Source organism: Zalophus californianus, chromosome X (assembly GCF_009762305.2).
Source record: "Zalophus californianus isolate mZalCal1 chromosome X, mZalCal1.pri.v2, whole genome shotgun sequence".
Lineage (NCBI taxonomy): Eukaryota > Metazoa > Chordata > Mammalia > Carnivora > Otariidae > Zalophus > Zalophus californianus.
This window is the reverse complement of record NC_045612.1, coordinates 85,948,998-85,971,090: the sequence shown is the minus strand read 5'-3', so window position 1 is coordinate 85,971,090 and position 22,093 is coordinate 85,948,998. Positions and strand designations below refer to the sequence as shown.

General features: G+C 48.0%; 1 protein-coding gene across 4 annotated transcripts in view; it reads right to left on the bottom strand.

Annotated features, from left to right (window-relative positions):
• SHROOM4 (shroom family member 4) overlaps positions 1 to 22,093 on the bottom strand; it is a 218,476-nt gene that overhangs the window by 26,352 nt on the left and 170,031 nt on the right. For 3 of the 4 annotated variants that reach the window (XM_027608821.2, XM_027608822.2, XM_027608824.2), the window contains 3 exons: positions 15,898 to 16,032; positions 10,835 to 13,331; positions 5,679 to 5,740 (listed from right to left, as the gene is read on the bottom strand). In XM_027608821.2, coding sequence (XP_027464622.1) covers positions 5,679 to 5,740; positions 10,835 to 13,331; positions 15,898 to 16,032 — 2,694 coding nt within the window. Of the gene's footprint in view, positions 1 to 5,678; positions 5,741 to 10,834; positions 13,332 to 15,897; positions 16,033 to 21,035; positions 21,432 to 22,093 lie in introns of those variants that run through there. The other variant, XM_027608823.2, reaches the window with a different exon arrangement.

Genomic DNA, 22,093 nt, shown 5'->3' with positions numbered 1-22,093 from the left:
CTCTCCCTCTCTCTCTCTCTCTCTGACAAATGAATAAATGAGTAAATCTTAAAAACAATAAAATTAAATTAATGAAAGGAAACTGAAACCTTCCTATGTTGCCTGTGGGAATGTGAAATGGTACAGCCACTTTGAAAAACAGGCTGTTCCTCAGAAAATTAACAGAATTACCATACGGCCCCCAAATTCCACCCCTTAAGTATATATCCAAGAGAACTGAAAACATGTCCACACAGAAACTTGCACACGAATGGTCATAACAGCATTATTCACAATAGTTAAGAAGTGAAAACAACCCAAATGTCCGCCAATAGACGAATGGATAAATAAATATGGCATATCCATACAGGGGAATGTTATTTGGCAAAGAAAAGGCACGAAGTACTGATACATGCTACAGCACAACGAACCACTAAAGCACGTGAAAGGAAAGAAGCCAGACACAGAAGCCCTCATATTGTCTCATTCCACTTGTAGGAAATGTACCAAATAGGCAAATCCACAGGAACTGAAAGTAGATTAGTGGTTGCTGGAGGTTGAGGGTGGGAATGGGGAGTGACTGCAAATGGGCAGAAGGGATCTTTTTAGGGAGATGGATGGGTCTTAAAATTGGATTATGGTGATTATAGTTGCACGGCATTGTAAATCTACCAAAACAGGTAAATTTATGACGTGTAAAGAGCCCTGTACATTTCTTTTCTAGGAATTCCCCTTACGGGCCATCGTGCCATCTACTTTCTAGGCCCATCACTTCACTACACTTGCTTCCCTGAAGGTCACTTGTGATTCTAAATTGCCAAAGCCAGTAGCAGTCCTCTCCTTAGCCTCTGCCATGGTGCACTGGCCTCTACCTCTTCTGTCACTCCAGCTGCTTGCTCCTTCAGTTTCCTTTGCTGGTTCTTCTTCCTCATCCCACTCCCTGGCTGGCTGATCGACAAACCTCCTCCAAAGAATCCACTTATCTTCCTCACTAACCTCAAATTCAGCATGCCCCAACTCAAATTTGTCATCTGCACCAAGCTAGCCCCCTTTTCTCACCTACCCCAGCTCTGTCAATAACTTTCTCTGGGTCACCTGGGGCTCAGAGTTAGTTTTGACTTATTTCCTTTCTGTCCCAAATTCCAGTCACCAGTTCTCTCTACTTTTCCCTCAGAAGGTGTCACTTACTTGTAAGGAAATCATTTGAACAGGCGATTCACATGAGAAGCGATGCAAATATTAAATAAACACATGAAAATATTTCAAACTAGAATAATCAAAGGAAGCCAATGAGAATTATCCTAGGTGCCATTTACACCTATTGCATTAGAAACATTTTCCACAGATGGAAAGATCTGGGGGAAACTGGTATCCTTACATATTGCTCATGGCAGTGTAAAATGCCTCCTGGGAAAACAGTTTGGTGAAATCTATCAAGAACAGTAAGAATGTTCATATTGTTGCGACTAGTAATCCCAACTCTGGATAATTGTTTTTAATGAGATAATTCAAAATGAGAAAAAGGTTATAGCTACTCAAAATTTTTCTGCAGCATTACTTTATAATAGCAAGAAATTGGAAACAACCTAATTATCCAACAATTTGGGAATGATTAAGCAAATTACAGCACATTAAGCTAGTGAAATATGCAGCCATTAAAATTTATAACTATTGAGGAAGCCTGTATAGCAACATGAAAAATTGTTTACCAAGTAATGCTTAGTGGGAGGGGAAAAGAAAGCAGGACACACAAAATCACATCTACATAGTTATTATAACTCTGCCACAGAAATCTCTACACCTATAGATAAAACCTGGTAGGGAAATGAAAACAATCAGGGTGTTAGGGTGGTAGGACTAAGGCTGCTTTTTCTTCTGTTTTTAATTTCCTGTAATATTGTTTTCATAATAAACATTTTCTCCCCAAAATATCACACATATTTATCTGTCTCTTCTGCTTTGTTCCTGTTGTACCTCCCTTTCCCACTCCAGGGCCATACTCATTCATGCCTGGATCACTGACCCTAGCTGTTCTTCCTTCAACCTGCAAATACAGCCCAGTTGCCTCAAGTGCCACATTTATCACATCACTTACCTGATCGATAACCTTCAATAGCTTCTGTATTTGTGATACTATATAGTTTTCGAGGCCTACCTATCCTGGTCCAATACCTCACTATTCACCCCTTTTCTCTGCTATTACTGAAGCCGCTGCCCGCCCCCCACCTTCCTTCTTCATCCTTATTGTCACAACTACGGTTTACTGAGGCTTTCCTGTGCCGGGTTTTGTTCCAAATGCTTTATGCATATTTGCTCATTTAATCCTAGCAACAATCACAGGAGGTAGGTACTCTAACCCCACTTTACAAATAAGGAAACGGGCGCCTGGGTGGCTCAGTTGGTTAAGCGTCTGCCTTCAGCTCAGGTCATGGTCCCGGGGTCCAGGGATCGAGCCCCACATCAGGCTCCCTGCTCAGCCGGGAGCCTGCTTCTCCCTCTTCCTCTCCCTCTGCCTCTCCCCCTGCGCATGCTCTCTCTCTCACTATCTCTCTGTGTCAAATAAATAAATAAAATAAAACAAATAAGGAAACGGGTGGGGCAGAGAGAGCACGTGTGTGAGAGGGAGAGGGAGGGAGGGAGGACCAGCCACTTGCCAAGCTCACACAGCTAGGGAAAATAAGAATCTGGGTTTGAACCTAGGCAGACTGATTCCAAGGCCAGAACTCTTTAAGTTTATTTCTCCAACATACTCTGCTTAGCCCCTCTGGGCCTTTCCTCCTGTAGGTCCCAGTCTTCAGTTTTCTTACCCTCCAACAAACTTAAAGAGAGAACAATTTATCATGTATTGGCCCTGTACCACGTGCCAGATGCTTCTTGTTTGAACCATGTATTTGACACTTTTCGTCTTATGGCCACTCACCCGAGTAAGCAAGAGCTGGGTTTCAGTCCTGGTTTGTCCCTTTAGTAGCTGTGAGACCTTCACTAAAATTACCATAACTTCTCTGAACCTTACTTCCTTTATCTGAGTCAGTGGTTCTCAAAGTGTGACCCCAGGACCAGCTGCGGTCAGCATCACCTGGCAGAGCTTGTTAGGAATGCAGATTTTGAGCTTTACTCCAAACCTCCTGAATCACACTCTCTGGCAGGGGTTGAGGGGGAGGGGTGGGATCTACCTGTCTGTGCGTTAACAAGCCCTCCGGGTGTTTCCAAAGCACATTCAAGTTTGAAAACCATTGCCCTAGTTAGAATAAAACCTAGCTGACAGAGTTTTGGGGCATATAAAACATAACAGAATATGTGTAACTTAGCTGGCAGCACATAGGTTGTTTTGTAAGTGGTAATTTATTATTACTGCTACTTAACTTTGTGTGGGTTAGTCCTCCTTGCTCAAGCTGTGGATGGGCAGGCATTGTGCTTCCTGGTGCTCTTTCTCTAATATTCCCCTGCTTGCTTCGAAAAAAGGCAGTACATACACTAGATTTTGAATAAAGTCCTCTGACCTCACTGCCTGATTGGTAAGAGAACCAGTTTGGAGAGGCACTGTAGGTTAGTCCAGTGTCTCTACAGGTAGACTACCTGGGTCTGGTCAACTTACCAGACCTGTGGGACGTCAGGCAAATGAATTTATCTGTGTATCCTTCAGTCTCTTCTTGCTGTCAAACAGAGAGTCTAATAATAACTACCCCTTAAGGTTATGCTGATAAATATAGTTGACCTTTGAACAATGGGGGGTGAGGGGTACCACCCCTCACCCCCGAAAGCAGTTGAAAATCCATGTGTAACTTTTGACTCTGCAAAAACTTAACTATTAATAGCCTGCTGTGGACTGGAAACCTTACTGATAACACAGTCAATCAGCCCATATTTTGTATGTTCTATGTATTATATGCTATATTCTTATGATAGAGCGAGCTAGGGAAAAGAAAATGTTATTAAGAAAATCATAACGAAAAATACATTCATCGTATTGTATTGTATTCATTGAAAAAAAATTCATGGATGAGGCCCCATGTGATTCAAACCTGTGTCATTTCAAGGGTCAGCTGTAAATATTTGTAAAGTGCTTTGAATGGTGCCTAGAATAGAGCACCATGCTCAAGAAAGGCTAGTGAGTATTATTGTTTTTGAGTCATTTCACCCATTTGATGGTGGAGGAGGCTGTGTTTCTTCAGTTGGTAAGCCAGTGACAAATACCGATTGAGCAACTTCTCTGAGTCAGGCGTTGTGTTAGGCACAGAGGAGTCTACAGCCAAAATGTGGTCTCCGCTCTCAAAGGGCTCAGTCTAATATGGGAAACTCAGCAGACCCACCAGACTGAAATGATCTAAGGACATGGTACAAGTCAGTCCACAGAGGGGAATCTGATCATCCATAGAGTCCCATAGCACACCCACCCAGGCCTCAGACTTCTAAGACATGATGCTGAGGGATCCCTTTGAAAGGTTTCCTTAGGGATCCTACTTGATGCACTTATAAGGGGAAAGGCATAAACTTTGGGGCCAGACAAAACTGGGTCATGTGACCTCAGCTAAGTTGTATAATCTCTCTGGACCTCACCTATAAAATAGGTAAAAAGTGAACTGTTGTGGAGAATAAATGAGACTATGAGTTAAAAAGGGTCCAGCCACGTGACTGACAGATTATTCATAAATGTTCCCTTTTTTCATGGCCAACCAGGAAACTGATAGGTTTCTCAGACTTTGGAGTCAACAGAAAGCCCAAATTATTCCTGACTATCTCACCAAATCACAGGGGATAATGTAGACCCCCCAGAAAAACCCTGGGCTCTTTGGGGGTCAAGAGACCCAGATTCTAGTCCTTTCCCTTGGTGCCCACACAGAGGCATGGCTAAGGGCCTTCTTCCCTGTTCCCCCTTCATTTCTAGAGGTTGAGTTAAAGAATCAACATGATTTAGGAATTTCACAAAAAAGAGCGTCCTGCCAGGCTTATGGAGAGCAATCCGGCAAAAGTAACTTTCCACTCTTTATAGCAGGCAGGCTCATCTCTGGGGAACATGACTTCCAGGTGCCAGGTTCCCTACATTACAGGAGCAGACTCTCCACTCTGGGCATTTTTTTTTTTTCCTTAATGGTTTTGCCCAGGAAACTCTTCCCTCTAGTCCAAGCCCTATGTGCCATTTGCAAAAATGTCCCTACCTTCTTCCAGGAATTTTAATCTATCACTAGCATGATCTGCCCCCGGACTTTCAAGAGCAGACCCTAAGTTCTCAACAAGTCCTAGAAAAAGAACGGTGGCTGAGCCCAAGAAACAAGTGCCTCCAACAACTGAGGCAAAGGCACAGCGGTAGCCGGACGGTCTTACCTCCTCTCTGTCCTCTCCAATTGCCCAATGGCTGCTGGGAAGGCGGGCATCGTTTATGCCTTCTCATCTATATTTCGGCATGATCTGCTCCCACACGTCCTTGCGCCTGGGCAGGCCTGCCCCAGGCCTCTGAGCTGATGGGCCCAATGTCCCACGATAGTGCCTGACTACTCCATGTTCCAAAATGTCCTAGTGATCAGATGGGTCTGTAGCCCAGCTGCCTGGGGGGCGGGCTAGATTACATCTATGGTATCAAGTTCTTGGTATGGACACCAGGCCGGGTTCCTCAAAGGAAACTGAGCAAACACAAGGTCTTAGCAATTCTATAGAAGCCTCAGAGACACCAACTCACCCCAACTCCCTGAGGGATCACTTACCTCCCTGACTGGCTGGTCTTCCTGTTTCCTGTTATTGGTTTCCATTTGTCCCCAGGAAATTCCTGCAAGGCAAAATTCTGATAAGTTAGGGAGCTCTGAGCAGACAGGTATCCAGATGGCCTCAAAAATTTGTGAAGAGGTCAGGAGCTCGTCCCTGGCCAGACCACCCCCCCCCCCCCCGCCGCCAAGTTGGTTTCTTCTACTCTCCCACACGGGCTAGAGAAACAAGTACCTGGAGGGCTGCCTTTCTTGTCAGGAGGCCCGGTGAACAGCTGGGGGCATGCAGAGACTAAAGAGAGCACTCAGGGACCTGGATCGTGTGCTCTAGAAAGTCTGTGTTTCCCTCTCTTTCTGCACTCCCCTCCCAAACCACGTTATAAACCAGTTTAGCACGTTTGTTGTTTGCTCTGGCTCTTGTGAAGGAGGTCTTTTTGTTTGTTCTGCTGGGTGAACCTGCTCATTCCTCTTGCCTCTTCTAACATAGAAAGCATCTTCTTGGAAGCCCTGGCCCTTGAGGGGGCTTTGAGCCCGAGGCTCCTGCTGCAGCCTTCTCCCAGGGTGAGGCAGATGGAGAGCACGCATGCCAGGGCACCCCTGTACTGCAGGGGCCCTTCCTCCTTTTTCTCCTCCCAGCACCAGGTGCCGCATTCCCCACATTATGGGAGCACACTCTCCACCCTGGGCATTCTTTCCTTAAGGGCTTTGCCCAAGCAACCCTTTACTCTGTAGCCCAAGCCACAGAGGCTATTTGTAAAAAAAATGTCCTTTCCTTCCTATTCTAGCTCCAAACCTGATGCAAATTTGCCTCGGGCACTCTCCCCAATTTTGCATCCAGCATCCTCTATCTAGCAACTTAGAGCTTAGCTCACCGGGAACGCACAATTTTTCCTAAACCTCATGGATCTTCCAAATTCCCTCCCTCCAAGGCTATTATTGGTCCGGTTCAAAGTTTTATTAACTTTGCCCAGTAAAACAAAAAACAAAAAACAAAAATTTACTCCCTTTTGGGGGTAAGATACTTGGTGTCAGTCATTCTGGCTGAGACACTTATTAGCTGTGTTATTTGAGGGAAGTTATGTCACCTCTCTGAACCTCAGTTTCCTATCTGGCAAATAAAGACTATGCTATCAAGCTTTGCCGGCTTCCCAGGAGTGAGAACAAAGCGGGATGTGCCTAGAGGATGCCTAGCACAGAGCTCAGCATGTAGGAGGCTGTAGATGTCAGGAGCCACAGAAAAGATGAGGTTTTATAGCTTTCCCAAGACCAGAGTGGTCCCTGCCTGTACCTGTCATGTTAGAGCAGCTCTGACCACTTGTTAGACTTCAGACTCTGTCTCGACGCCCTTCTGAGATGTCCCTGCCCTCAAAGACAGTATTACTCATTCAGCCACAGTGGGAGCCAGGATTTCCTGTCCATGCCCTGTGGAAAGTGCTCAGTAAGTAGCAGTGGCCAAACCAAACAAAGTCCTGTCCCAATTTGCAGCCTCCTTCTCAGCTCCCCAGTATATCACCTTCCTTTTTTCCTTTGAGCCACTTAGGTTGCCATAAATCGCCTGTGCTCTTTGAACCAATGAGACACTTATCCCTTCGGCTTGTTGCAGATGGGGATCGCCGGCTGCCCCAGTGGAAGCCATACAGCCAGAAGGCATCCTGCCGTGCTGGAGAGGGCCTGGGCTTTTCTGTCAGCTTATGGAGAGACAGGGTAGCACAACTAGGAGCTTGGCCTCTGAAACTAGAGGACATGGATTCAAATCCCACACCTGCCCTTTTCTAGCTGTGTGACCTCAGGCCAAGTACTCAGCTTTTCTTTAGCTGTTGTCCCCCAGCTATTTCATAATGAGATCATCATAATAACACGACCTATTTCCTGACACCCTATCGAGGACTAAATGAGTACCTGGTGCACCGTGGATACTCAAATGTTAGTTACAATGATGCTGTTCAAGTTTGGGCTCTGCCACTTGCTAGATGGGTGACCCCTCTGAGCCTCAGCTTCCCTGGCTATAAAACGGGGATCCTATTATACCTTGTGTCATACAATTGGTCATTTGAGCTGGGGTGTCCTATCCCATGCTGCAAGTTTTCCCTCTGTCTGGGGTGTGTACGTGTGTGGGGTCAGGTGGCAGGGTAGAAATGGGCATGAAATGGCTCCACGTATCTGAAAGCCTAGTGTCTAAGCAGACCTGCTGAGCGGGTCTAACAGGCACTGGGGGCCCAGTGTGTCTCCCTCCCTCAGGATACAAAAGGAGAGGCATGGTGTGGGCACACCTCCACTGCCGCTGCCAACTGCTGCAACCTGGAACTTTCACCTCCTTCCCCTATGGAGTTACTAGCTCTGGGCTGACACTTCGGCAAGCCATCACTTCCTCTCTTCCAGCTGCAGCCCCGTTTCTCTACTGTCTACTTGTGGAACCTTCTTTCGGCAAGTGTTTCAAGCTAAGCCAAAATCTCCCCTGGTTTTAGGAGAAAATAACTCACACTTACAAGATGATTACTATCCAGTAGTCACTGTTCTAAGGGCTTTACACATGTTTCATCATTTAATCCTCACAACCAACTTATGAAGTAGGTACTATCACCTGCGTGTTTTTTCGAGATGGGAAAGCTTGGGGATTTGAATACAGGCGGTCTGGTTCCCGCATCAGTGCCCTCTAGCCATTATCTTATATTTCCTCTCCTCTTTGCTTCAACATTTTGTTGTAAATCTTTTCAAGCATACAGAAAAGTTGAACAAATTTATACAATTACCCATATATCCACCACTTGGATGTGACAATTAATATTTTACTAAAACTGCTTGTTCACTCCTCATTCCGTCCACCAATCTGTCTTACCTTCTTATTGTATTTTAAAGTAAGTGACAACTTTATCCCCAGAAATTTGAAAACGTAAAGGAAGTAGAAAGATTTCTTGACTCAAGAAGAAATAGGTGACCGAAATGACCTATATCTAGTAAAGAAATGGGATCTGTAGCTTAAAATCTTTCCACAAAGAAAACTCCAGGTCCCGATGCCTTCAATGATAAATTCTACTAAACACTTAAGGAAGAAATAATACCAATTGAATGCAAACTCTTCTTGAAGATGGAAGAGGAGGGGCCACCTCCCAACGTATTTGGTAAGGCCAGCACCTTGACATGAAAACCAGACAAGGACAATATAAGAAAACTACAGATTAAATCCCTGATTAACATAAACACAAAAATCCTTAACAAAATATTCGTAAATCAAATCTAGTAACATAGAAAAAGGATACTATGTCATGACCAAGTAGGATTTAATCTGGCAATGCTAGTCTAGTTCTTATTTCAAAAATCAATCAATTATAATTCACCATATCAATAGAGTAAAAGAGAAAACTGAAGGATCATTTCAGCAGCTATAGACAAAGTGCTTTAGAAAATCCAGCATCCCCTCCTGATAAAAGTTCTCAGCAAACTAGGAATGAAAAGGAACTTCCTCAACCTGCCAAAGGGCATCTACGAAAAACCTACAGATCACATCAAACTTAACAGAGCAAGATTAGGAACAAAGCAACACTGGCCACACTTACCACTTCTATGAAACATTGTATCGGAGGTCCTAGATGGCGCAGTAAGGCCCCCCTCCCCTAAAAAAGGCATACACAGTGGAAAGGAAGGTAAAAACCAATTTCATTTGCAGATGACATGATTGTTTATGTAGAAAAATTTTTAAAAATCTACCACAAAGCTACCAGAACTTATAAGTGAGTTCCGCAAGGTTGCAGGATACAAGGCCAACACACAGAATTACATTATTTCCATATAGTATTAAAATGAATTTGAGCTTGATATTAAGGAAACAATACTATTTACAATAGCATCAAAAGCATGAAATCCTAAGGATAAATAACAAAATAGGTGCCACATTTGTATGCTGAAAACCATAAGTTGTGTACATCAATATAGCTCAAAAATGTCAGCATATGTATCATTAAATAAAGTTTGATATTTGTTTCTAATGTTTTTAGGCAAAATTTACCTCCAGTGAAATGCAAAAATATTCAGTGTACATTTGTTGAGGTTTCATGAATGCATACACCTGGGTAACTCAAACGCTTACCGAGATACAGAACATTATCAGCATCTGACAATGTTCCCTCATGCTTTTTTCCCCTCAATCTCTGTGGCACCTTCTGTAGGCAACCACTGTTTTGAACTTGTTTCCCACTGAAGAGCTGTTCTAGAATGTTACATAAAAGGAATAGTATATACTCTTTAGGGTAAGGCTTCTTTCACCCCTAAGGTTCCTTTTTTTCAAAGAATGTGTATTGAGAAATTTCATACACTGAGTCATTCAGAAGTGTCTGCCTAGGCAATAACATTTCGACACAGGAATTCACTTCTGATCTGAGTGCGCCAGCCAAAAGGTGGTGCTAGGGAAGCCATGGGGCAGGAATGTGGCAGGGATCAGGAAGGACATAGGAGATCCTGTCAGAAGTACCCTGGGGGATGGTGGTGGCCTGTGTTGGGGTGGTAGGCCATAACCAGGGTATAGCAACGGCTAGTCTAGCCCTGGGTCTCTGACAAAGATAGGCTGGAGAAGGGCATAAGGATTTGTTCTTTAGAAACCCAGACAGGTCAAATCTCTAAAAGCAGAACCCCGGGGGACATCTGCAAAGTTTGCCGCTCCAAGTAGTTTGTAAGCAGGAAATGGAAGGGAATAAGTGCTATTTTCTGTCAGGCACTGGGCCTGTTTTGATCCTTACAACTGGATCTATGAGGCAGCCATTATTTCCCCCCGTCTTTAGAGATGAGGTCATAAGACTTTTCTCAGCACTGGCCATTTTATGAGGCAAAAATTCTCTCTTTTGCCCTTTCAAAATCATGCGATTGCAAGTTCTGGTGGTTGCACGACTTGCTCAAGGTCACTCAGATACCCGTTTTACAGTCAGGATACAAATCCTGGTTCTGTCCGTTTTGTGAAGAAAATGCTATTTTCACCTAACTCTCAAGTTGGGTTAACTGCAACTGTGGTGGCCGAGCGTCTTGCCCAGGGTTATGAAAATAGCGTTTGGTGAAGCCAGGGTCTGTACAGTTTCAAGGGATTGGAATTGTGATATTTTCCAGGGATCTCCCTCGCTTTATCCTCACCGGGAGAATAACGAAGCAAACCCATCCAAGAACCAAGGCCTCACCTGCACTGTCGGCTTCCTGGGCTTCCAGGTGTTGCCAGGCGCCAGGCTACCATCCTCGGGGCCACTGTGCGGGGGATTATGACAGCAAGCTGAACACCGGACACATGGGTGGTGGTGGCATCGACAGTTGTAGCAGTTTGGCATCATGTTTCTCTTTCGCAGAGCAGGGCAGAGTTCCCCAGAACAATAAATGCAAGCGTCATGGACTACGGCTCCCTGGATGCTGCAGGAGTAAGAGCAGGTCCTGCGGTAATCAAAATCACCGCAGCGCAGTGGCTTGCAGCACATGGATTGTTCTAGACCTTTGCTTGCAAAACATTCTGAGTAGGTGGGGGTTTCTGGCTGAAGGGGTGACAGAGAATGATAGGATTGGTCTGGGGCACGATATGGCTGGTCTGTGGAATGGTAGGACTGGTCCATCGGATGGCGCCTCAATTCCCTATAGCTGGAGCTCATCGGCTGGAAGTTTGGGTCTATAGGTTTTGGTCTCTGGGTAAAAGTCTTATTGCTATGAGTGGTTAAACCTGGCAAATGAGATGTAGATAAGGATTTGCTACTCTCTTCAAAGAACTTTCTTCTGTCGGCAAAGGGCAAGAGGATGGCTTCCTCCCCAGCTTGGGCAGCAGAAGCCTTCAATTCCTTGCTGTCACCTGGGTTAGGAGGGCCTTCCACGGCTAGTGTCACGTGTGGCTGCAGGTTGTGCTCTGGAGACCACCTCCAGTGACCTCCACGGACTCCACGGTGAACACTTGTCTTCTCAGAGTCTGAGGAGGAGGGGTCCGATGCTTTCCACCAGGTGTTCAGGCTCACGGAGGGCTGGCCAGGCCTCCGGCCGGGGCTTATTTGTCCCTCCAAACCCATCCTAGATTCACGGCTCTCCGGGGCTTGGCTGAGGCACTCTGAAGACCGAGCCCTGAGGATCATGCTCCTGTTGAAGAGCTTGTCTCTGGGGCCAGGTGGTTTTTTACATGAGGACAGAAGAGATGAGCTGGAGGCAGGAGGTGGAGTACTTTCTAGGGGCTCCTCGGTCTCCTGCACTGGCTCCTTAGTGTCACACAGCTGCGGCAAGGGATTCTTGCTTTTTTGGAGCTGGGCCTTCCTCCTCTGGATTTCATTACGCAGATTGGTAGCAAAACGCTCACTCTTCCGCCGGTTTTGGACTGAGCGGCCCCGGGGCCCTCCGTTCCGCCTACCACCCCCCCGGCCACATTCCTTGGGTTCGCTGTCCCCTTCTTCAGTGGCCCCTGTGCTACCAGCTCCTTTAGTGGTTGAAGAACAATCCCTGGCTTGCGGAACAAGGGATCCAGAGGCACAGGAGGGCTGCTGGCTGGCTAGTTCACTGCCTGCTCGGCACGCTCTGCTCGGGTCCTGGAAGCCTTTTTCCGGAGGGTGTCCGTCAGCCTCTGTGTGTGGGGAACTGCTTGGGCTCGGATGCCCTGAACCCAAGGGCCTATCATCCACCTGCCTGGCCTTTCCGTCTTTGCTGTGCTGGTCCTGGGCTCCTCCTGTAGGGGCACATGGACTTTTCTTCCCTGCATGGTTGCCATGCAAAGGTGACAGAGTCCACTCATGGCCAGCCTGCCCGGCTGGGAGCTCCATGCCCTTGCTGCCCCTGGTATCAAGGTGTACATGCTGTAAGTGGGACGCCAGCAGCTGTTCCGGGGCACTGTGGCGGTGCCCTGTGGGTCCTGTGACGTGTGAAGAGCTGCCAAAAGAAGAAGCCTTAGCTAGCTCGGCTGAAGCCTTGTTGAGGGGGCTGGAATCTCTGCTGGAAGCTTTGTCATACACTTTTGGGAATCCGACCGCTTTGGCTGAGGCCTCCATCAGTAGACGCTCAGAGTCCTGCTGGCTGGGTTCAGGAGCTTGGCTGAGCTCACAGTTCTGATGGCCCTCGTTTGTCACTTGGTCTTGCCCGCTGAGGCAGCAGAACCTGTTAGGGTTCCTTGGGGATAGCACGGTGTCTAAGCTCACTTTCTCCTTCTGCTGCGACGAGTGCCCAGGCTCAGAAGCCCTGCGCTGCTCTCCGTTGAGGAGCTGGGCTCTGGAGGCCTGGAGACTATCTCGCCTCACTGGAGGCTGTGGTGGACCTCCGGCAGCCTTGGCAGGCCCTGAGGGGTGGGCCTCCTGCAGGCGGGATGACATCTGGGAGCTGGGAGTCAGGTGGCCCCCGTCGGTGCGCCGGCTACCTCCTGAGGTCTCGGTCACACTGGGCTGGCCATCAGGGGCTTTAGTTGGCCCCGGGCCTTGCGTGAGGCAGTCTGCTGAGCCCGGCTCCTCTGGCCTGAGGGAAAGGGCGCAGTCAGAGGCGTTTGAGCTGGCTGAGAAGGAGCTATAGGCTGAGTCACGCTGGTTTGGGTACATGTTCTGATCAATGGGCAAGAGGTGGCCCTCATAGGTAGCTTGGCCTGGTTGCTCCAGGCTCTCCATGCTGCCAATGGAGCTGCTTTTCTCAGTGCTGCAGTGGCGGGAAAGTGGGCACCACTGCACACACACGTCACTGCAAGACACAGGGCACACTGGTTAGTCAGCCAAATGACCCGATCCCCTTCCCACCTTGGCCAGCCCTGCCACGGGAGAAGGCAGAACAACCCAGAGAAGGCAGAACACCCATGCCGCAAATAAGAAGGCGATAAGGCCACAAAGGAAGCAAGGGAAACAGCGAAAGATATGGACACGGGGGCGCCACAGAGATGTGGTAAAATGGGACACAAGACAACGTACGGGAGCAGGAGAGGGCAAGATCCCAGAGACTAAAAGTGTAAGAACTCCACTGGGGCTTATGCTGTTTCCCTGCCGCCAGTGAGTCTAGAATGGCTTCTGGCCTGTCACCGTCCTTAGGGAGTCAGCATGTGGCTCTCGGCCAGGAGAGACAATCATAGAATATTAGTATCAGAGAGGGTCTCTAAGGGGTTGATTCAATTTCAGCCCGCCCATTTTGTAAATCGGCGGGCTGCTGAGTTTGAATGTGCATCAGGGAGCACAGGGAGGGCTCGTCCAAACACACATCCCTGGGTCCCATCCCCCGAGTGCTACGTCTGGGTGCACCCTGAGAATTTGTCCTTCTAACAAAGTTCCCAGGTGATGCTGGTACTCTTTGCTGGTCCAGCGACTACACTTTTGAGAATGGCTGGAGTAAAGCAAGCCCTGCAAAAGGAAGTGATTCTGAGGAGGTGATTTTTCTCAAGATCACCCAGCTGTAGCTTGTGACCCAGACAGGGCCGGAATTTCGGCAACGCCCCGTTTTCTTCTTGATACTAGTAAGCCTGACCATTTACCAAGGGCCAACAATGTGCCAGCACTTTATGATGTCTCATTTCAAAGTGAAGGGGAGAGATTATTCTCGCCACCTTACAGCCAAAAAACAAGCTTAGCGAGGTAAACTGACCAGCTCATGAAGGTGCTAAAGAAGCAGAGCTAGAATTTGAACCCAAGCCTCTATGAGCCCAGTGTCTTAGCTCTTCTGCTATACTATTTGTTAAATGGGACTAATAAGGGGCATCTGGGTGGCTCAGTCGGTTAAGCGTCTGCCTTTGGCTCGGGCATGATCTCAGGGTCCTGGGATCGAGCCCTGCATTGGGTTCCCTGCTCAGTGGGGAGTCAGCTTCTCCCTCTCCCTCGGCTCTTGCTCTGCCTCTCTGTCTCTGTCTCTCGCTCTCAAATAAATAAAATCTTTTAAAAAATGGGACTAATAATAATATCTGTATCAGAGGGTTGCTTTGTGGGTGAAATCAGTTAATAAACGTGAAGCTCTTGTCACAGTCCAGGCACCTAGAAAAGGTTCAATACACGTTAGCTGCTGCTCGTTTGCTTTTTGTTTTAATTGCTATTTGTTATCAGCACCCTCTGTACTGCTACTGTTGACATTAGAGTTGCTGCCCACCCTTCCCTCCCTCATCCCCCCACAGCAAAGCCAAACCAGGGAGACCAAGGAAGGGACCGTGATCAGACACAATCTTGAATTTTAAGTACCATTTCCCACAAACAAAGCCAAAGTGAGCCAAGTCATGCCAGTAACTCCCGATGACTAGAACCCCAGAGGTCGCAGACTGTTCTCAGAAAGGCCACAGTTCAGAAAGCCAGAAATGAGCGGGGGCAGGGGCCCACAAGACCCTCAGATCAGCCTTCCTTAATCCTCGCTCCCTGCTCGCCCCTTAGCCACTCTGCTCACTTGACCTCTGGGCTAAGAATCCATCAGTCCCTTGTTGGCAAGGGATCCTGCCACCCACCCTGCCACCCTTCCTGCTGCAAACAACCACACCCCCACTCAAACAGGAGCCAAGCTCAGAATATGTTTCAGTGTATTCTTTCAGAACAAAACTGCCTCCGCCTGTGCTCGGAGCCCCGGTCTTCTGAAGCCAAATAAAGTCATTGACTGGGGGCAGACTCAGCACGTGGCTTCCCTGAGCCTCATCAACAGAAATTCCTCCTGAGAGGGAAGATCTTGGTGTGGAAGGGAAAGGTCAGCTTTGCTCGCTCTGAGTTTTCACAGAAAAAGTTCTCTGCCTCTTCTGGGCAGCTGTTTTGACAACCGGCAATACCAGGCCCCACTGAACTGAGAGATCCTCATGGCAAGTAGACCCTGTTATTCAGGGAGGTGCCCAGTCTGAAGGCTTTGGCTCTGTGACAGAGCTGATGAACTCTGGATGAGATCACCAGTGAGTCACTGTAGCTAGGGAAGAGGACCAGAACTGAGCCCCCGTGCCCTCCTGCATTAAGAGACCGGGCAGGGTGGGGTGGGGGGATGGGGGAGAGCCAGGGGAAAGGAGGGCAAAGGAGCAGCCGCTGAAGTAGGATGAGAAGCAGGAGAGTGTGGTGTCTTGCAAGCCACGTGAGGTAAGTATTTCAAGGAAACATTTTCTAGAAGGGAAGGGACTGTCCCAAAGTCATAGAGAATTGGCAGTAAGTAGCCGAGGACTAGAACCCAGGGACTATGGATTCCCACTCCGTTTTCCATTACATTGCTCTGGGCTCTGCAACATCTGATGGGGACTAGAGCAGAAGAGGGGACATGGCCAGGTTGCCCACCCTCCCGCCCACCTTGAGGGGGGGTGTTCTAGACTCACCTCGTGTTGCAGCCGGAATGCCAGGACAAGCTGAAGGCTTCAGAAGGGAAATGCATGGTGGTGGCCGCTTCAGGGCATCCCTCCAGCAGCTTGGCCACATGCCATGAGTGCGGCCTACTGACAGGGGCGTTTCTCCTACAGCAAGAAAGGGACAGGAAGTCAGCTTAGGGAACCAGGGCTGAAATCACTTCCCATGCAGCTTCCGCCCCCCACCCGCTCTTTCCCTTAAATGAAGGAGAACATCTTGCAAGGAGCTGATATAGGAATCTTAGTGGCCCTCCTCAGCTCCCAGCACTCAAATCTCCTTCATCCTGAGGGTGAGGTGTGGCTACATGGAATGTTGGCTCCGCGGGGCGGTTTTGCTCGCGGGTGTATCCCAAGCAGTGCCAGACACCATAGTAGATGCTCAGTAAGTATCTGTGGAAGAAATGAGTACGGCTGCCCAGTAAATAGTGAGCTACCCTAAGTTTTCTTTGAGGAAAAAAAAAATCAATCTGGTCAGTCTTCCCACTTTTTCTCTATGAAAAAAGAGGCAAGTGATTGGGAAGTTCAAACAAGTCAACACGAGGCTGTGAATCCTCCAGTTTTCACTTGTTCATTTGATAAGCATTTGTTGTATGTACTGTCCGTGCACAGCTCTGGGGATACAGACATGAGTCAAATACCGTCTCTGCCCTTGAGAGCTTACAGATGAGTGAGAGCAAGAGAGCAAATACAAATAAAGCCTGGTGAAGGCCCTGAGAGAGTGAAGGCTAAGATGGGTACAGAGGTGAGACGCCCGTGTTTGTAGGCAAAGAGGGGGGCAAGGAGCCCCAACTCCTGCCAGGGAACACAGCACAAAGCGGTGAAGGGTGCAGGGCAAAGCTGACGGAGGAGACTGGCTGCTCAGCACGGTACCTAAAGGGAAACAGGTTTGAGGCCAAGGCCCTGGATGCAACCACAGGGTCTGAGGTCTGAGGCTGGAGGCCGCTGCCTTACTTTTGCCCTGACTGGCTTAGGCAAGACCCATTCCTATCCTCTGGTATATTCCCTGTGAAGAGATGCCGCCCTTGCAAGTGGGGAAGAATGACATGGGGAAGAGCAGAGCACACGTGGGACATGGGTTGCACCAGAAGATTAGGAGAAGACTGATGAGGTAGGGGAGGGAGGGGCAGAAAGCAAGTAAGCAAGAAAAAGACAGATGTCAGAAGGACCAGGTGGATGATAGAGATAAGAGTAAGAGAGGATCGGGGCGCCTGGCTGGCTCAGTCGGTGAAGTGTCTGCCTTCGGCTCAGGTCATGGTCCCAGGGTCCTGGGATCGAGCCCCGCGTCGGGCTCCCTGCTCAGCAGGGAGTCTGCTTCTCCCTCTCCCTCTGCCCCTCTGCCTGCTTATGCTCGAGCTCTCTCTCTCGCAAATAAATAAATAAAAATCTTAAAAAAAAAAAAAAAACCTGAGAGAGGATACCAAGAAAAACAGATGACAGAAAGGGAGAAAACTGAGAGACGTTATAGAGAAATATAGTAAAGGGGAATGGGTGACAGAGAGAGAGAGATGAGAGACAGAGTAAGAGAAAAGGATGATAAATAAGGAGATGTGAGAGAGAGACAGGATGGCTTCTTTACTAATTTTTGCAGTTATTTACTGTGACAAGCTCCATACTAGACACTGAGGGTACAGAGTTGACTAGGATAAGGGGCTCTGTTTTGAACAAGCTTGTTATCTAGTGTGTTAAATCAGCTCTCTACCTCCCAGGAGCAGTAATGAATAGACTTGAGCTGGATTCCATCCTAGCTGGGAATGCCCCTCACCCCAGCGGAAACACAGAAAATCCCAGAAGTGCACGGCTCTAGAGGTCCAAGGCCTAAAAAGATAGTCCTGAGGAGAATGGCCCTGCTGGGGAAAACATGGGTTGAGTGGTAACAGGCCAGACACAGACAAGGAGGTGTGAAAGGAAGGGCAAGGGAAGCTGCTTGTCAAAGGTCAGGAACCAGAGCCAGAGGTCAGCAGCCCTGGCTAGGATTTATGGGGAGAAAAGCCAAGTGAGTCCCCCACTTTTAACTATAGTGCTCTATTATGGGTTTCAGAGTACCCAGCAGGGAGGCTTGAAGCACAAGAAGACCTTGGTGGGGGAGGAGGTGGGGGCTCTCTTCCAGAGTCTCGTGCACAAAGCCATGATGCTAGAAATCCTTCCAGCTACTCTTAGGTGGTACTCACCCATTAACAACTATGTATAAAGCAGCTCACGGAAGTACTATGTACTGCTACATACCATGAGCCATGTGTGTCTACTATGTACTATGCTTCAGGCACTGAGGGAGAATACAGTGGAGAACAGGGTACCTCTCTTATTTTGGGCCCTTCTTCCATATCCAGGATTTCTGAAGTTCTTCTGAGTCCAGGGTTTAACATGTGGGTGGTCAGCCTTGATACCACTTTCTCCCCAACCCTCCAATCCCTCACTGAGTTCTACTGAGTCTTCTTTTATATCTTTCTGGCTTCTCTCTCTCCCTCTCCTCATTTTCATTGAGACTATTGCACATAATCACATTTCTCCACAGAAACTGCCACCAACCCCTTCTGTTCTTTTTTTTTAAATATTTTATTTATTTATTTGAGAGAGAGAGAATGAGAGATAGAGAACACGAGAGGGAAGAGGGTCAGAGGGAGAAGCAGACTCCCCGTCGAGCAGGGACCCAATGTGGGACTCGGTCCGGGGTCTCCAGGATCATGACCTGAGCCTAAGGCAGTCGCTCAACCAACTGAGCCACCCAGGTGCCCAGCCCCTTCTGTTCTAGTCCAGGCCCTTAATACTTTATATCTGAAATACTGTGTCAGTCTGCCAGCCAGTCTCCCCTTATTCCACCTCTGGTCATTGCTTTTATTTTTTTTAAAGATTTTATTGATTTATTTGAGAGGGAGAGAGAGAGAGAGAGCATGAGTTGGGGGTGGGGGACAGAGGGAAGGGGGAGGCAGGCTTCCCGCTGAGCAGGGAGCCCGACACGGGGCTCGATCCCGGGACCCTGGGATCATGACCTGAGCTACAGGCAGACGCTTAACGACTGAACCACCCAGGTGCCATCCAGTCATTGCTTTTAGATCATATCGTGTCAAACACCCACTGAATTGCAGCACTGGCCTATTCAAGAATCTTGGCTGTCTCCCTATTTCTTACCCTGTTCTGCATCAAATATAAACTGGATCTGACTGTCAAAGCCGTCTGTAAGATAGCTTTACCCACCCAGTCCAATCTCCCATGGCTGTGCTCCAATCATGTCCTGCAACCAAATTCGTGCCTTTGCTGTTGGTTTTCCAACAGAATCTAGCACAGGCTCTGGAGATGGAGCACCCTGGTTTGAATTCCAGCTCTACCACTTAGGAGCTCTGTTCCGTTACCCAGGTGACTTTACTTCTCAGAGCTCCAGTTTCCATTGTAGTAAAATGGGGATAAAATACCTAATTCGTGCGGTTGTAAAGAACAAATGAGACAATGCATGTCAGCTGCTTAGAACAAAGTCTGGTAATCCCTCGACCAATTTTAGTTATTACTCTAACTGTCCCCTTTGCCTGGAATCCCGCTCTCATTTTGTCAATCTGAATCCTACCTGTTCTTCAAGGTACTGCTCAAGTACCATGTCCTCCCGGGTGCTTGTCCTTAGTAATCGAGTCCTCACAATTTGGCCCATAATAATATGATGTTTTTATATTGCTTATCATCATTTCATCCCACCAACTGTATTGGGCCAGTAAGCAAGGAGACAGACACGAGTAGATGGATCTTGGTTCATATCCTAACTCTACCACTTTGGATGCGTGATTCTATAGAAGTTACCTTAACCCATCTGAGCTTTGATTTTCTTATCTGAAAAAGGGAAAAATAATCCTTACCTGGCTGGGTTATTGTGAGGATTAAGGATAATATTCTCAAAGCATCTGAGGTACAGCCTGATGCATAACAAGTGGTCAGTAAATAGTACATAGTCTATAACAAGGATTATCAGCTCAGACTTGTCCTTCTCGATGGTTCAAGAGTACTCCCACGGGGTTTGTCTACCCACTGTCAAGGTTCTGCTACACCACTCCCTTGTCACACTTTGAAACGTAGCTTACAAAGGCCCCTACTTGCTAGGGTTTCTCCAGGAGTAGGAAACAATCCCAAAGGAGACAGAAGCAAGGCAGTAGAGTCTTTGGGACCATGGGGAGAAAACCACAAACTGGGGGAAGAAAAATCCTAGCAGAGGAACTGCAGCTAGAGCTGGGGCCTTTTAGCTCTAGTTTGGAAAGGAGAGGAAACTATCTATAGGGTCTGATACTTGGTCTAGTATTATTCCTAAACATCCCTAGACTTGGAGACAGTCCATACTTACATTCCACTCCTAGCTGTGTGACCTTGGGCAAGTCACTTCCCTGAGTTGTAGATTCTTTATCTGTAAAATGAGGAAGATAACTATCCCTTACTCATGAGTTATAGCCTGGATTAAATGCAATTATGTGTTGAAATCACTTGTCATAGTGCCTGACATACCATGAACTCAAAAAAAAAAAAAAAAACAGGGACCACTTATTGAATACTTAAGATGTGCCAAGCACTAAGCACTTTGTATCCATTAGTTGATTCTGTCCTCACTCCAACCTTATTGGTAAGAGCTATTATTATCCCCACTTTACAGATGAGGAAACAGAGACACAGAAAGCTGAAGTTGCTTTGCCATGAGGGTGAGGCTCAGAACCTCCAGTCCTTTCTAGGATACCACAGGACCCCTCCTCCCCAAAGAGGGACCTGTCTCAATGAGCTGGTGTATCTGTAGCTTCTCCTAGCTATTTCCACAAGAAGCAGTCAGAAAAGGAAAGTCCCGGTGGTCCTAGAGTTTAAACCATACCCTCTTTATGCAGTGGGGAAGAGGGATGAAGAGAAATAAGCAGAGAGGAAAGAAAATGCCAACCACCAATCATGCAGGCCCAGGCCCTCACCATGGAAGGAATGGTGCCAGGGGCCTGCCCTTTCTTCCAAGGCTGGCTCAGGTACTGTCATTAGCACATACTCAACCATTCATTATCCCAAAGTTCCTTTCTTAGGAAGCAGAAAGAAAGGGATATTGAAGAAAGAAAGCAGAAGGGGGTGGGAGAGAGGCAGCAGCCATGGCTACCAGCAGTACCTACCATGGAAGTTGCCCCTGGTGGGGAGATGGCTCAGGAGAAAGCTGGGTATCCGGCCAGCTCAGGGGCCCAACAATCCCTCCAGCCAGGCCCCGGGGTTCCTTTCTGCAGGCTGGATCTTCCCTTAGCTGGGACCCATCTGCCTTCCTGTTAAGACCTCCTGAGATGAGGCGCCATCAGCCCCAGCTCCTGAGTGTGATCCAAGGGGCTCAGGCACAGTCAGGTCTCAGTTCCGAGAACAGAGAGGAGTAGCACTGAAGGCAAGGTATGGCCATCAGCCGGTGGACCTAGATGTGGCCACAGCCATAGGGACTGAAAGCCAGTGTCAGAGAGCGGGATGGGAGTGAAGACGCAGCTCCAGAAACCAGCCAGCACCCTGGTGGCAAAGGGAAGGATGAAAGGCAGTTCCAGCAGCATAAACAGCCCCCCTGTTCCCTACTCCAGCCTCCTCTGGGCCCTGGCCCACCCCCTTCCACAGCTCAGGGGCCAATAAGGAAGCTGGGCCCCCAGCCACTGCTAGAACTCAGGAAAGGAGCAAGGAAATGATGTTTGGGAAAGATAAAGCGAGTGTCTAAAAAGAATTTTTAAAAATACACGTAAGTGAGAGAGAAAAATACCCCAGACACACACACTTAAAAGAATTCCTGTGCTTCCTGAACTGAGCTGACCCCACCCAGCCATCTCCGTAGGTCCGCTGGGCCCCAGAAAAGGGAAGCCCAGATCAGCCAAGCCTAGCAGCCTCCAGGTCCAGAAGAGCAAGTAGGAAGGACTACGGCTTATTTTACATAGCTGGGGGCAAGTGACCTAGAGATTTTCCAAGGGGAAGGTCCTTCTGAGACAGAAAGACTTACAAACCAGTCTGGGTCGTATTTTACAGGATCTGCACTTCCTGTGGGCACCTGAGCTGATCCAAGGAAAACCTCATTTCGCAGCAGAGACCCCAACTCCAGAATAGTGGCGCTTGGAGTCAGCATCCCTGGCTCTGCCATGAATTTGTTCTGACCTCTGGCAACTTACTCCCCCTCTCTGAGCTTCCGTTTCCTCTCGGCAAAATAAAACAT